Consider the following 15181-nt stretch of genomic DNA (forward strand, 5'->3'; position numbering starts at 1 on the left):
GTGTGTGCACCCGGGAAGCAGGCGCTGCCTGGAGGTGCCAGGGATCACTCGGAGGCTGTGTGTTCTGGACAAGACGGAGACAGACGACGATAACAGGTGTGGGCGGCTGGCCAGGCTGGCGGGGCGTGTCTGAGTGAGTGGCCCGGCCCCGCTGAGTGCCCCGCGGAAGTCACAGCTCTCTGCCCCAGTGCTTCGGCTCCCGGCGCTCCTTCAGATGACCTCCCACTCGTCCTCAAAGTCCTCAGGGTGGGGCGCGGCAGCGGCCAGGCTGCCCTTCCGGGCGCCGTGTGAATGGCTGAATGTCTTTGTCAAGCGCTGGAGGAGGCAGCCTGGTGGGCCAATCGCCCACAGCTCGTCCGCAGCAGTCACTGCAGGGGGAAGAGCTGTCACATGCCTGGGCTCACCTGTCCTGGGCAGGGCCAGTGCTTGACAGGGTCACACACCTCGCCCTGCCGGGGTCTTCTAGCGGGGGACCTTGGGCAGGCTGCTCCTCAACCTGTGCCTTAGTTTCTCCCTTAAATAGAGCTGCCCTGGGGACCAGCCTCCTCACATGCCCTCCCTCTCGGGAGGCGGAGGCCAGTGGAGTGGCCTGGATGAGAGCACAGGGCCCTCCTTGCAAAGCCCACCCCCCATGGGGTCCCCGTAACCCCAGAGGAACACCGCAGTCTCACGTCTCGCCACCCCCCTGCCACGCCTGGGCACCTGCCTGTGACACACGACACGTTCCCAGGAATTTTCTTCCAGTAGTCTCCTGCAGGGTTCTTGTCCGTGACTCCATACCGCCGGGCGAGGTCTCCATTGGTACAGCGGGCCCACACAGTCCTCGTGCTCAGCACCAGCTGACAGGCCTGCAGCCCTGGTGCAAAGACACGGTGTGGCCCTTGGCCATGTGTATCCTGGGGTAGAGGGGACCCTCTGGAAGGGATAGAGCAGGGGCCTGGAGACAGGGTGCCTTGTGGGCAGGGCTGGCACAGCCAAAGGCCACGAGGGTCCTGGCTGGTCTAGAAAGGACCGCATACTACAGAAGGGCCCCAAGGACACAGAGGGTCTGGGCCGGGTCCATGGGAGTGAGTGGCCTGCTTGTCACCTGCCTTGGAAAAGCAGAAACAGTGCTACAGGGACCAGAACCCCCACAGACCCAACCTCCTGACAGTCAGCCACCTGTGGGGCTGCCTGGACACAGGTGGAAGGCGGTGGTCAGAGCCACTGTCTGTACCTGGCACGTGCTCCCAGCTGGTCCCCACTGGCATCTCCTCAGTGATCCCAATGCGGACATGCACGCCCCATTTGCTGTCAACTGCCCAAAGCATTCGGTCATTGGGGCTGGAGTGGATGCTGACCAAGATGAGCCCAGCAGGCTGCAAGCAGGAAGAGATTCTCCTCAGGGAAGGAGGCAGTGGGGGTAGTGTCATTTGTGGAGAGAGGAAGGACACCTGGAAGGTCTGCGGGACTGAGGATGTGTCGGAGCCTGTGCCCTGGTTACGCTGACTCAGGGATGGAGGTGTAACGGAAGGGCAGCTGCTGGCAACCAGTTGAGAGCACAACCAAAAACAAAGTGACAAAGTCACTGGACTCTCAGAGCCCAGTGTCCCAGGGGAGAAAGATGCTCATCAAACTGCTCTTGATTAAAACCCCCTCACCCATCTGTGGTGGCAGTTGTGTTGCTGGGAGCTGTAACACCTGTATCTCAAACACCAGCAGGGTCCTCCATGACGGGCAGGTTTTAGCAGAGCTGACAGACGAGGAGAAAGGCCTGGCAATCTCCTTCCCAGAATCGACCAGTGAAGAGTGCATCCCAACACCACACTGTCTGATGCAGCTGGCAGAGGAGCCCTCCAGGGAGAGGGCACTCAGAACACACAGTGGACGTGGCAGTGGGCCCGAGCTGACCGCCCAGTGAAGACGGCACGGGACTGGGCAGTGTTTCGCTGGGCTGTGCACGTGGTTGCAACGAATCAGAGCTGACCCAGTGGTAATAAACAACGAAGACACAGAAAGAAACACAACATACTGCTGAGCTGGAAGCATCATGTGGCTGTCAGGCGCGTGTGAGGCAGCTGTAAGGAGTGTGCGAGGCAGGTGTGAGGAACATGTGAGGCGCCTGTAAGAAGTGTGCGAGGTGTCTGTGAGGTGTGTGAGAAGCAGATGCGAGGTGTGTGAAGTGGCTGTGAGGAACATGTGAGGCGGCTATGGGGTGTGTGTGAGGTGCACGTGAGGTGCACGTGAGGCGGCTGTGAAGTGTATGTGAGGAACGTGTGAGGCAGCTGTAAGGTGGCTGTGAGGTGGCTGTGAGGAGTGTGTGAGGCGGCTGTGAGGTGTGTGTGAGGTGTGTGTGAGGTGCACGTGAGGTGGCCGTGAGGAGTGAGAGGCAGCTGTGAAACGTATGTGAGGAGCGTGTGAGGTGGCTGCGAGGAGTGTGTGAGGAGCATGTGAGACAGTTGTAAAGCGCGTTTGAGATGGCTGTGAGGAGCGTGAGGCAGCTGTGGTGTGTGCAGGGTGTGCACAGTGCACTTAGATCAAGTGAAGCTGGCTGTGCCGTGGTGCTGCACGTGAAGGAAGGAACCCTTGTTCTGAGGAGCACACGGGGACTGGTCAGGGGCAAGGGGCCATCTCTGTAAGGCCCTCCAAATGCCAACACACAGCCACCCTCTTGCTGTTTACACTTGAGACAAGGCCAATGGGGTGAGATGTGAATGGGTGAGTCAGCATGGGGGTTACTGAGACATGGCTGTACGTCTTCATCAGCCTAAAGCTTTCTCAAAATAAAAAGGTTAATTAAAAAAATTACAAAAGCTAACTACAACAGCCCCCTGCAAACTACAACAAATAGCACTGTCCTTGAGCACCAGGGGCCGGAGAAGGTGCACAGAGCCCCTTGGAGCTGTGGTGAGAGGAGGGGAGCAGAGGGCCCTTCATCCACGGCCAAGAAGGGAGGGGGACAGAGGGTCCTTCACCTGTGGCCGTCAGGAAGGTGCGAGGAGGAGAACCGAGGCTCCGGCTGCCTCGGGGAGAGGCATGGGGGAGCCCCCACTCCTGTGCTGGAGCCACGGTCTACCTGGGAACGCCAGTGACATTACATGCTTTGCAGCAACAGAGCAAAGGCTCTTCCTGGCTGTTCTCAAAAGTCAAACACGTGAGACCGTACTTTGTTTACTCCAAGTCACTGTACCACGGGACACCCCGTTCCTCCTCTTCGTTAGCTATGGCTCTACGTATAGTTTGATTCACAGCAAGACCCTGACTAGACAGAAGGCTCAAGTTAAGGGCCAGGCTGTGACCTGACAGTCTACTTCCGGCCTGCAAGGACCACCCCTCCCCCTGGGAGGCACCAGGGCCTGACTGTAGCATGAGGCGCAGTCCAAACGCTGCTACGCCTAGATAACGTCCAAACGTGACAGGGTCTCTTCCCTGGAATCAAAACAGGACTGTTTTTGAGTGAAAACGCCAGTGCAGTACTCATTAACTCACGCCAACTGCCTCATGTCACACATCCCCCAGGAGCACTGCCTCCAGCCCCTGACTCGACCAACCGCACGAGTGGCAGGCCCTCCAGCCAGCGTGCTCTGTGGCCTCCTAGTCGCAGAGAGTACCATCGCCAGCAGAAGCCTCCGGGGGGGACAGTGCACACAATCACCCCCACCCCACTTGTCCATTCTCACTGGAATCCCATCATTTGTCACAAGGAGGTAAACCTGGGGTAAAGGAAGCCATACTGAGAACCTCACGGCTGGGGGACACGTTTACATGGGCGGTCGCTCTGGTACAGGCCATTGGAGAGCTAAGATAAACCTCACAGGTACGTTTCAGGTGCAGGGAGTAGCATTCACCACCCCCCACTGGGGATGCTGCCTCTAGAAATAAGCCCAGACCCACCGCACAGGGTTGCAGTGCCCAGGGAACGTTGCAGGGTGTGTTTCCTCCAACGCTAGCTGCGTTCCCCACTCCTGTGACACAGCCTGGCCTCTACGTCCCCTGGAGGACCAGGCCCCCACTGGCCACTGCTGTTGGGCAGGGCGCCCAGGCGCTGTGGGGACAGGTCTGCCCACCTGACCACACGGTTTCTTGCTTTGCTTCCTGGCGGTTGTCGGGTCTTTTCAGTCCTACGTCTTCCCCGTCTGTAGTCTGTGGCCGACCCTCTTCCTGCTTCTGGTCCATTCCTTCCAGTTAACAAGGTGTGGGCACCAGGCCTGCATCTGAAGCAGCGGGTGGCTTTGGGGATGGTGTGGACACATTGGACGGAGTGGGCCCAGGAGCTGGGAAACGTGGGAAGGGCCGAGCCTGCCCTGATTCAGTGTATGACCTCGGACAGGTCTCCCTTGGCTCTTAGACAGGGAAGGAGAGGGTGGGCCAGGTGCCCTGGGAGGGTCCTCTTGACTTGGAGCCAGCCCCACTGACTTCAGAACCATGGCTCCGAGGAGCCCAGGGGAGCCCTTGCAGCCTCCGCTGCGTCAGGGCAGCTTCTCAGAAGCAGCTCTGCTGTCCCTTACTGAACGGAACACAGTGACTCTGGAACAAGACTACACTTGGAGAACGGGCTCTACTGGTAAACAGAGCACAGAAACGGCTGAGCTTGCTGTGAGGCGGCCAGGTGCTGGCCCTCCTTGCCGCTGCCACTACCCAGCAGAAATGGCAAGGTAGGTTTCCCGGGTGCCAGCCCACGCTGCCCTTCCTGAGCAGCCCTGCCAGGCCTGCCTGGGTCACCATCTCGGTCTGCCACTCCAGGTCCTGTCACTGAGACCTGCCCTGGCTGTCTCGGTGGCTGGCTGTGGGGCCCTGCATGACCCGGATACTAGCACAGCAGAAACTTGAGCCTGGCCACCCTTGCCCAGGAGCCACTGAGAACTGACCACCCAGCAGTGGCTCAGCGAAGGTCCAATGCAAGGCCCTCTTCTTTTTTTTTTTTTAAATTACGATTTGGGTGAAGATTGACAGAGTAAATTCACTTTTCATACAGCAGTTCACATATACTTTGTCTCATGTCATTGACCAAAATTTACAATGCAGCAGCTCCCCTCCCACTTCCTCCCCATAGTTACCTCCTCCCAGTGTCCATCCCTTCATACTCTTCTGCACCCTGAGCTATCTCCCTGTGCATAAGCAGCCCTTCCTTCTCCCATGATTGTTCTCTCCAGAGCGTGTGTCTACTTGAGGTAAATGTTTAACTCACATGCCTGTACTTTGTTTGGCTGGAAACCACAGGTGTGGGTTCAATTCCAGACCCGAAGGGCAGCTAGGGGCCATAGTCTCAGTGGTTACACCAGGCTCTATTGGACCAGCAAAACTGGTCCCCACCTTCTTTTTTTTTTTTTGCCTCCAAATGATTTTGAGTTTTGTACCACATTGTTCTCCCTCTTTATGCAGGATCTCCTACATCCCTTCCAAGTGGATGGCAGTGGTAGCTGGGCACCATCTAGTTCTTCTGGTCTCATAGTTGTATAGGTTGTAGATCTATGGTGTACCAGTCTCTAGGACTGGTTGTTTCCATTAATTTTGGTTTTCTTCTTGACGAGGAGAGACCCGTTGTTGCATCTAGATGGCAGCTTCCTAGCTTTTAAGGTCCCAGTCGCTACTCACCAAAGTAGTAGGTGGAACAATGTTTTGTATAGTATGTTATGCCAATTGAGCTTGATGTCCCCTGCGACCATGGTCCCAAGCCCGCAGGATCAACCACTTGGTCCCTCTGGGTAGCTGGCTGTGACCAAGTAATGACCATAACCTTGCCCCTTGTCAGCTCTACTATACACCTGGGAATTCTGATCATTCACATGAACTTATAGGCCCATTGTCTGCCAACCCTATATATGATCTTGGATACACTCTCCATTTAGACATACCTAATTGTTTAGCTTGTTCACCTATCTATCCGTCCCTATACCCATGTTTGCTTTCACTGACAACTCAGTACTGTATATGCAAAGGGGTTCATATTTGTTGTCTGTACTGCCCATGTAACTCTCTATGTCTTTCTCATCCTCAATGCTGCCATATTGGTCACTCACATTTGGTACATTGCCCTTCTCTTCACCCAAATCAATATTTATCTCTATCTATCTAACAGCATTCCCTCCCCTCCCCTCCCACCCCTGGTAACCAACAAAGAAAATGTCCTCCAATATATAAACCTTTCGCAAGGCCCTCTTCTTGAGTGCTCATGACCCCCAGATGGCCACCTGCAAGTGGTCCCCAGCCTGCCAGGTCCTCCCGCCAGCACTCCAGGGCCAGTGTCCCCTCCTCTCTGCACGGCTCCACCTGGCCTGTGGGTGTACTTCCCCTGTGACCCCGCAGCCACCAGCCATGTGCTCCTCTCTTTGCTGGCTTCCTCAAACCCTGCCTATGCACTGCAGGGGTCTGTCTCTATTTCCCCCTCTTCTTGTCCCTCTCTCAACTGCAACTGGATTGGCTCTGCCTTCTCCTTGGTGTGAGGCTGGCCAACACATTTTGGCAAGTGTCTTTCTTTCAGATCTGTCACCTCCCTTTTCTTGCCCAGAAAATGACCTTTGTATTATGGATAACAATGAAAGAATGGGGATTCCAGAACACTTAATCGTGCTCATGAGGAACCTGTACGTAGACCAAGGGGCAGTCATTTGAACAGAACAAGGGAGTACTGTGTGGCTTAAAATCAGGGAAGGTGTGCATCATGGTTGTATCCTTTCACCACATTTATTCGATCTGTCTGCTGAGCAAAGAATCCGAGAAGCTGGACTACATGAAGAAGAACGTGGCCTTAAGATTGGAGGAAGACTCAGTAACAAGCTCTATGCAGATGACACAGCCTTGCTTGCTAAAAGTGAAGATGACTTGAAGCACTTACTGATGAAGATCAAAGACTACAGTCTTCAGTATGAGTGATACTTGAACATAAAGAATAGGAAAATCCTCACAATTGGACAGATAAATAACATCATGAGAAACGCAGGAAAAATCAAAGTTGTCAAACATTTTATTTTGTTTGGATCAGCAAACAACGCCCATGGAAACAGCACTCAAGAAATCAGACGATGTATTACACTGGGCAAATCTGCAGAAGACCTCTTGAAACTGTTAGAAAGCAAAGATGTCACTTTGAAGACTAAGGTGTGCCTGACCCAAGCCGTGGTCTTTCCAGTCATCTCGTGTGCAAAAGCTGGACAAGGAAAAAGTAGTAGTGACGGATCTGAACTGTGGTGTTGGTAAAGAATACTGAACACAGCATGGGCGGCCAGGAACAACTAGTGAGTCTCAGAGGAGACACAAGTGCACTCCTAGAAGCGAGGGTCCTGAGACTTGGGCTCTCTCTCTTTGGCTGGTCACCAGACGAGGACGTGGGGGTTGGTCAAGTAGAGAGTCACTGGGAAGAAGGCAAACCTTCCCCTTCCACGAGACAGATTGACATGAGAGCCGCAGCCGTGGGCTCAGACGTCCCGGCAGCCCCCTGCACACCCTGCGCCCCCGTGGGCTGCTCCCGCAGCCTGGGACACCCTCTGTGCATCTGCAGGCCATGCCCCCGCCCCCCATCCCCCGGTCCACACTTGCTCACTCTTGGCCCTGCTCTGTAAACACAGGAGCAGGCTTTGTCTGAAGGCTCATGGTGCGTCTCTGTGGTACTCCATGGGGGTCCCTCACCGGGACACGCCTGCACTGCTCCCTGCCCAGTGTGGAGGGTCGAGGGCCTTGTGTGGCCACTGACCACCTGAGAGCCACGACCCTGTGTCCTCCAGGCCACGCCTCCCTCCCCAAGGACTAGGGGCTCTGCCACACGCCTTCCAATTCTCCCCCCACATCTAGAGGCCAGGTGGGGGGATGGCAGGGGCCGATGGGCATTCAGATTTGTGTGGGCTGCAGGCTGACCGTCACAGGCTGGGTTCTTTGGGAAATACACGTCTCTTCTCCCTGACTATAAAAGCAGCGCGCTGCCCGTTAAAGAAGAAGATGGAAAATAGGGACGCATATTACAGTCGCTCGTAATCCTTTCATCAGCCAGTAATTTATCTTTGTTGTGTTTTCTTCTATGTTTTTAGAGGCATTTTGTTGTTGTTTTTACATACTGTGTTGTCATTAACTGCACTACTAACTGGGTGAGGTGGGCAAACCCGTCTTCATCGCTAACTGCACAGTAACAATCCCCAAGAACCCAACTGCCCTCTGAGAGGGACCAGCCTTCAGCTTCCCACATCTCCATACCCTCCTGGCCAGAAACTTCCGTGACACTTCCTCTCCGGCACTAACCACCACAGTTAGGTCAGATTTCATCTCCGGCCACCCCAAGCCAGGTCCAAGCACCACTGCCAGACGGGGCCAGGTCATCGGCTACCAGCCACAGGCTCAGGACTGCACGCAGCTCCCCACACTTCAGACCAGCCACTCCCCATCTGTCCCCCTGGGGCTCGGTCAGAAGTCAGAAGGAGCCTGTCCTTCACGGACCACCTGTGCAGCCTTTCTGTCACGCAGTCACCCAGAGCTGGGTCTTCACAAACCAACTGCCTGCACAGCCTCTGAATCAGCATCCCGAGCTAAGTTGATCCACTGCCCCTTTGTGGGTATGTTAGCAGCTTCTAAAATTCACAGAGACTATCACCTGTACTTAGAGTTACCTATTTATTATGACCAGAAAGGGCAGAAGAGACACATCAGACGAGGGCTGGGAGAGGTCAGGGCACGAGCCTTCTACTGTCTCCAGGGACGTGCCCCCTACTTCGTGCACAGATGTTCTCACCACCCCAGGAAGCCGCTAAAGAGGAGGCTCCGAGGTCCAGGGTCCCTGAGTGCATGTGCATGACTGGCTGCACCCAGGGCTCCCCTCCTGAGGCCCGCTGCCAGGGTAGGGCTGGGGGAGCCCCTCCTCACCGGCACATGTTGAAGTGCCACCTGGCTGGTTCCGAAAAACAACTGTGCCTTAACTGCTCAGGAATTTCAAGGTATTTTTGGAAGCCCGAGACAAAGGCCAAATCCTCTGTCCCCCACACATCATAGGGGTTCAATGTGAGGTGCACCCTCCCCCAGTTAACCCTCGCAGTCCCTCAGGAGAACAAGCACACCTTGTGCTTGACACGAGGCGGCCGTGCGCAGGAGGGCCGAGCCACTCGTCTGGTAAGTGACAAAGTCGACCCAGAGCCATTAAAAGCACTAACCTACTTGGCACAATTCCCCCGATCCACCCTCTTCAAGACAGGATTTCAAACGGCTTTTCAAGGTAATCCTTAATTATTTATAAGAATTGTAATTGCTGTAATTCGCTAAGTGGCCTCCCTCCACAAGGGCATACAAATACAACACAGGTTACCACCACTCAAGTACTTCAATGGTGAGTTTGGGAGCATTTTTATCATTTCCTAAGAACTGGTTCTCAGAAGTAGATTACTCAATCAGAGCTGTGAATGACTTATTCCATAAGGAAGGAGCTCAGATGGCTCTGTGGTTAAAGCACTGGGCTACTAACCAAAAGGTCAGTGGTTCGAACCCACCAGCACTCTGCAGGAGAAAGATGAGGCAGGCTGCTTCTGTAAAGATTTCAGCCTTGGAGACCCTGTGGCGCAGTTCCACTCTGTCCTCTAGGGGCGCTGTGAGTCAGAGTTGACTTGATGGCACTGGGTTTGTTCTTTGGGTTATTCCACAAGTAATGTATGTCTATCTTAAGATAATCAGAAAACACAAGTAAACAAAAAGAAGAAAAAATACTAGAGCCACCCAGCTGTAACTCCCATTAACAGCCTGCAATTGCTCTGGAGATGAGGTTTACAGCTGCTTGGCTGGAGTAGGGGCTAGGGTGGGATGCCGTGGTGTGAAGGAGAGACTGACACCACAGGTCTCCCTGCCTGTAATGCAGGTTCCCCAGTGTAAGTTCAAGGCTGGGGTCCTATTATTGTCTTGTAACCACCGTGTGACTATGACTGTGACTCAGGGTTGTATGATCATGAGTCACAGCCCAACCAGCATGGAGCTAGGTAACTAAAATCCCAGCACCAACCCTGTAACCTTTTATAACCTGCAATTATGTATGCAGCCTAATCACGGTCCTTCCCCAGCTTCTGTAGTCCCATCTGCAACAGTGATGAACCGACCTGCCTCCAGTCATGTCCCTGTGATGATTTTCTCTGTCCTCCGTAGCACAGGTAAGGCACTGGGCTGCTAACCAGAAGGTCAGCAGTTTAAACCCACCAGCTGCCCCGTGGGAGGAAGATGAGGCAATCTACTTCCGTAAAGATTTATAGTCTTGGGAACCCAACGGGGCTTGTGATGAGTCAGTATCAACTCGATGGCAGTGGGCTTGGGCCTGTAGCCTGTGATCAACATCAAGGCTGACTCATCAGCCCCTGCACGGAGCACAGGGTGACAGACACGCTGAGCACATCCTCAGAGAGGAGGACAGTCTGGGATCCTGCTAAATGTAGATTCCCATCCAATGTATCTGGGTGGAAAGGCAAATTCTCAGCAGGGGTCAAACTAGAACGAACCGGTTCGAAACCCTGAACATACTAGAAGCCATCCCCTTTACAGCAAAGCCTTGGTGACACCCCTGACCGGCCTGGAAACCATGGAATCAGTAATGTTCTTTGTCTTTTGTAAAAAGCTGGATTCTCAGTTTGTTGTTCGGGTCACAAGAGGTCTGTGCGTCTGTCTCAGGAGCCAGTCACATCCGATGCCTGGGATGAGACATACATGAGACAGAGGCCGTGAGAAGCGCCTGTGTCCAGAAAGTAGCTGACGTGCTTTGCTGTCTGACGGTTTTCATCAGCACATCAAGAGGGATTTAACCGAACGCGTTGTCCCAGTGGGGTCAGACAGAGGTCACGTCGGCCCAGTGAGGTTGGACAGAGGTCATGTCATCCCAATGAGGTCGGACAGAGGGGATTTCATTGTCCCCAGGGCCGAGCAGAGGGAACATGAAGACTGTGACCACTCCACTCCCCTCAGAAGTGGGGGCTTGGGCGCACCCTGAGAACTCGGCCTTGGGCTGTGGATCCCACCCCTGCCCCTGCCCTGCTGCCAGCTGGGGGACGGGGCGCTCGGACATCCCAAGCTGCCCCCACCCCGGTGGGGGAGCAGAGGCGCTGGCCGGCACTGGCACTGCCTGCAACGGGAGACAGGCCTCTGGCACAGCCTCTGTGTCGCTGTCTCCACATCACACGACCTCCCTCCATCTGGGAAGGGGAAGGGGCTTCCCTACTGGCCACTTGGAGCCTTCCCGAAAGGCCGTGTCTGCGCAGATCACGGCCCAAATCCTCTCTGACACCTCCTGGCCTCACGTTCTCAGTTAATTTACTTCTTGTTGCTCAGAGATCTAAAAATACCTAAAGTAGCTAAACATAAAAAGAAAAAGGTTAAAAAAGCAACAGTGTAAACTTACAAATTTCACTCAAATCACAATAAAAAGTTAAAAAAAGTAAAAATAAAAACCGTCAGTTTGGCTGTGTGCCTAGGCTCCCAAGCATATCTGTTCTCCAAGCCGAGGGGCGGCCCTAGAGCAGCGTGGGTCCTGGTCCAACAGAACACGTGGGGCTGCCGAGAGGGCAGGGCCTGCTCCAGAGAAGCGGGCGGATGGAGGGGAGCAGGACAAGAGGAGAGAGGGTGGCCAACTGGGAAAGAAGGGGTGGAGCCGCACTGGGCTGGGGCATGGCTGGCTCTTCCTCCAATTGCCACTTAGCACGGGCCAGTGCTCTGACCACCACCTGGCCACGATGCGGAGTTCACAGTGCTTTGACCACTGTGTGGAGGCCATGGTGCTTTGACCACTGTGTGGCCACGGCACAGAGGCCATGGTGCCCTGAGCACCATGGCGGCGTGGTGTGGAAGCCACAGTGTCTGACCACCACCTGGCCACGATGTGGGGTTCACAGTGCTTTGACCACTGTGTGGAGGCCATGGTGCTTGGACCACTGTGTGACCATGGTGCACAGTTCATGGTACCCGGACCACCACATGGCCACGGTGTGTTAACAGGCATCTAATCTGGACAGAACCTTCTCTAGACGAGCAGTAAGCTCCAAACTTGTAAGATGTGAAAGACAACTATAAATATTTCTTTTAAAGCCTTCCAAATGTTAGCAGTCTGAAAACTGAGTCATTTGTTTTGAGTATTTTGTTAAAAATCCACCCCGAAACTACTACAAAACCAAAACCCAACCCACTGCTGAGCTGATTCCAACTCATAGCGACCCTGTGGAGTAGAACTGCCCTACAGGGTTTCCAGGCTGTAAATCTTTACGGAAGCAGACTGCCATATTTTTCTCCCACAGAGTAGCTGGTGGGTTTGAACCACTGACATTTCAGCTGGCAGCAGACCATTTTAACCACTGTGCCACCAGGGCTCCTGAAAATTAGCACAGGAGGGAGGTTCTACTAGAACAGAGAGCAGGAAACAAACATAAATGACCCTGGGCAAGTCACGCTTCTACCCCGACCTTCAACCTCGGGGTAAAGAGGAGACACGCAGGCAGGGAGCGCAGTGTGGAGGCTTACGCACATGCCGACCTGCTTTTTACCCCAAGGAACCAGCCCGTCGCACTCATCGTGCACCTACCAGTTCCACAACAAGCGCACGTCTTCCCCAGGACACCACGAGCTAACCGAGTAAGGAAACGTGGTCCCAGTCAGCAGGCGTGCTCAGCAGTTACCACTGGGCTCCGAGCACAGCGTCCAGGGCCTTTCCTGGGAATGCGTTCTATTCTGGCCACTGCCCTGGGCAAGCGTCTCATCACTACAGCCAACAGGGGGCCCCTACAATGCCATCCTCCCCCAAGTTTACTTCGGTTTCTAGAAGTTACTCTAGTATCTACAAGGACAAGGAACAGGAATTTGGGGTTTCACGCAGTCCTCAATGTAGCGCTATTGCCAAGCTGCAACTCAGCCAGGTACCTGGGTGGCCCTACTGTTGCCAAGAGGCACCCACGTGCAGAGATAGGGTGCTGGGCCAGACCCCTGCCTGGCGGTCACTGCCTGTGCCGACCTACCAGGCCCTGACCTTTGGCTTGACAGGAAACGGAGGTGGTGGGTATAGTGTGCTCAGGCTAACTCATCAGCACCTGGCCCCACCACCTGTGGCCCTGGCTCCTCCCCTCCACAGCCCTTCGTTGACCACAGTGTGGCCTTATGCCAGGGCACCAAACATCCCCACAGTCCAGCGTCCCTGCAGGACAAGAGTGCTCAGAGCCATCAGAGAAAAATCACGGTCAAACAAAGCACTTGGAAGAAATACTAAAGATCAGAGAGGAAGTGAATGGACAGAGAACAGAGAAATCAACATCCAAAAGGTGTTTCTGTAAAAGATCAACAAAAGTGACAAATCTTTAACTGAAACAGCCAAGAAAATAGAGAGAAGACTGAAACTACTAAAAACTGAGAAATGAAAGCAGGATAACACTACTGACTTTACAGAAACAAAAATGATTATAATGGAATGCTGTGAACAACTGTATATCAGTCAGATAACCTATGTTGTTGTTCTGTACCATGGAGTCAGGCTCGACTCATAGCAACCCCACCTTGGGCTTCTGATGTAGAACAGACAAATTCCTAGAAAGACACACACTGCTGAAACTGACTCAAGAAGAAACAGAAAATCCTGAGTAGACTTACACTACACAGATTGAATTAGTCATCAGAAAATGTTCCCACAAAGGAAAGCCCAAGCCCAGATGATTTCACTGGTGAATTCTACCAAACATTCAAGAAGAATAACACCAATTCCACCCAAACTCTTCCAAAAATAGAAGAGAAGGGAATATTCCCAATTCATTTTATTAGGCCACTATTACCCTGATACCAAAACAAGACAAGGACATCACAAGGGAAAATCACAACAGGTCAATAACCCTCAGAAAACACAAAAGTCCTCAACAATATACCTGGTAAGCTGAATCCAGTAACCTAAAAAAGAACTGCATACTACAACCAGGAGGGGTTGACTCCAAGGATACAAGGTGGTTTAACATCAGAACATCAACCAATGTAATACACCACACCCACAGGATAAAGGGAAAGTACCAAAGGGTCATCTTCATCTAACAGAAGCAGAAACATCCTCAACCTAATAAACGGTATCTATGAAAAACCCACAGCTAACCTCATACTCAGTGGTGAAACACTGGATGCTGTCCCCCAAAGATCAGGAACAAGACACAGACGTCTGTTCTTGCCACTCCTATTCCACACCGTATTGGAGGGTCTAGTCAGAGCAGTGAGGCAAGAAAATGAAATAAAAGGCATCCAGACTGGAAAGGAAAAAGTAAACTTATCTCTATTCACAGATGACAAGATCTTCTATGTAGCAAATCCTATGGAATCGACAAAGAAACTAAAAATTAATAATCAATCTTAGCAAGGTTCAACACACAAAAATCAAGTTTATTTCTATACAATAGCAATGAACAATCTGAAAAAGAAGTTAAGAAAACAGTTTCATTGACGATAGTATCAAAAAGAATAGAACAGGAATAAGTTTAACAAAAGAAATACAAAACTTGGCAAGTTCCGGCAAGATGGCGGACTAGGCAGAAAGACTGCACAGACCCTCTTCAACAAAGAAAAGGGAAACCAATTAGCACAGACACAGAAGATAATCCTGGAGCCCCGAGCCTTGAAGGGAAGGATACAGAAGTGGACTAAACCCCAACTAGCAGAAAAATTTGCGTGAAAATACAAAAAAAGGAGACAGACGGAGCTATGGGCTGGCAGCGATCCTGAGTGATCCTGACAGCACAGACAGCTTGGAGATTCCCGAGTGCTGGTAGGACTTAAGAATTAACCTAAAAATCAGCCTTGCTAGCCAGGGACTGCACAGAGGACTGCTCCAGTGGCTGGGGAATAAACAGAGAAGGTGAAGAGAAAGGCGGGCTGAGCTGTGGACTTTTGCCTGTCCGGAGGGTGCCAAAAAGCAGCTTGACTATTTTGGATATTTAAAGAGACAGTGCTCTTGCAGATTCCTAGGGCTTAAGAACACGTTCTGCTTTCCAGCAACCCCAAGAACCCTCCGGACCTGCAAGTTAACAGAGATCTAAATACCACAACTCCACGATGACTTGGAGACAACAGACCATCACAGTCCACACAAAGAAGCAGGATAAAGTGGTAGAAACAAGGAAGCAGGATACAGACCCGGAACACATTCCTGAGGAAGAAGCAGCATAGGAATTCTCTGATAAGGAATTCAAAAGAATTATCTTTAGGTATCTTCAAAGGATTGAGAGACAGACCAAAGAAAACA

The 15181-nt window shown here is 52.7% G+C and overlaps 1 protein-coding gene across 1 annotated transcript in view; it reads right to left on the minus strand.

Annotated features, from left to right (window-relative positions):
* Nucleotides 1–210: 210 nt before the first annotated feature.
* The window catches only part of TECPR2 (tectonin beta-propeller repeat containing 2), a 92554-nt gene continuing 77583 nt past the window's right edge, over nt 211–15181 (minus strand). Inside the window, exons 17-19 of the mRNA XM_007953116.1 lie at nt 1217–1358; nt 707–856; nt 211–368 (exon numbers count right to left, since the gene is read on the minus strand). Coding sequence (XP_007951307.1) covers nt 211–368; nt 707–856; nt 1217–1358 — 450 coding nt within the window. The remainder of the gene's footprint in view (nt 369–706; nt 857–1216; nt 1359–15181) is intronic.

This window comes from Orycteropus afer, unplaced genomic scaffold (assembly GCF_000298275.1).
Source record: "Orycteropus afer afer isolate SDZICR_OR568_19922 unplaced genomic scaffold, OryAfe1.0 scaffold00371, whole genome shotgun sequence".
In the NCBI taxonomy this organism is placed as follows: Eukaryota; Metazoa; Chordata; class Mammalia; order Tubulidentata; family Orycteropodidae; genus Orycteropus; species Orycteropus afer.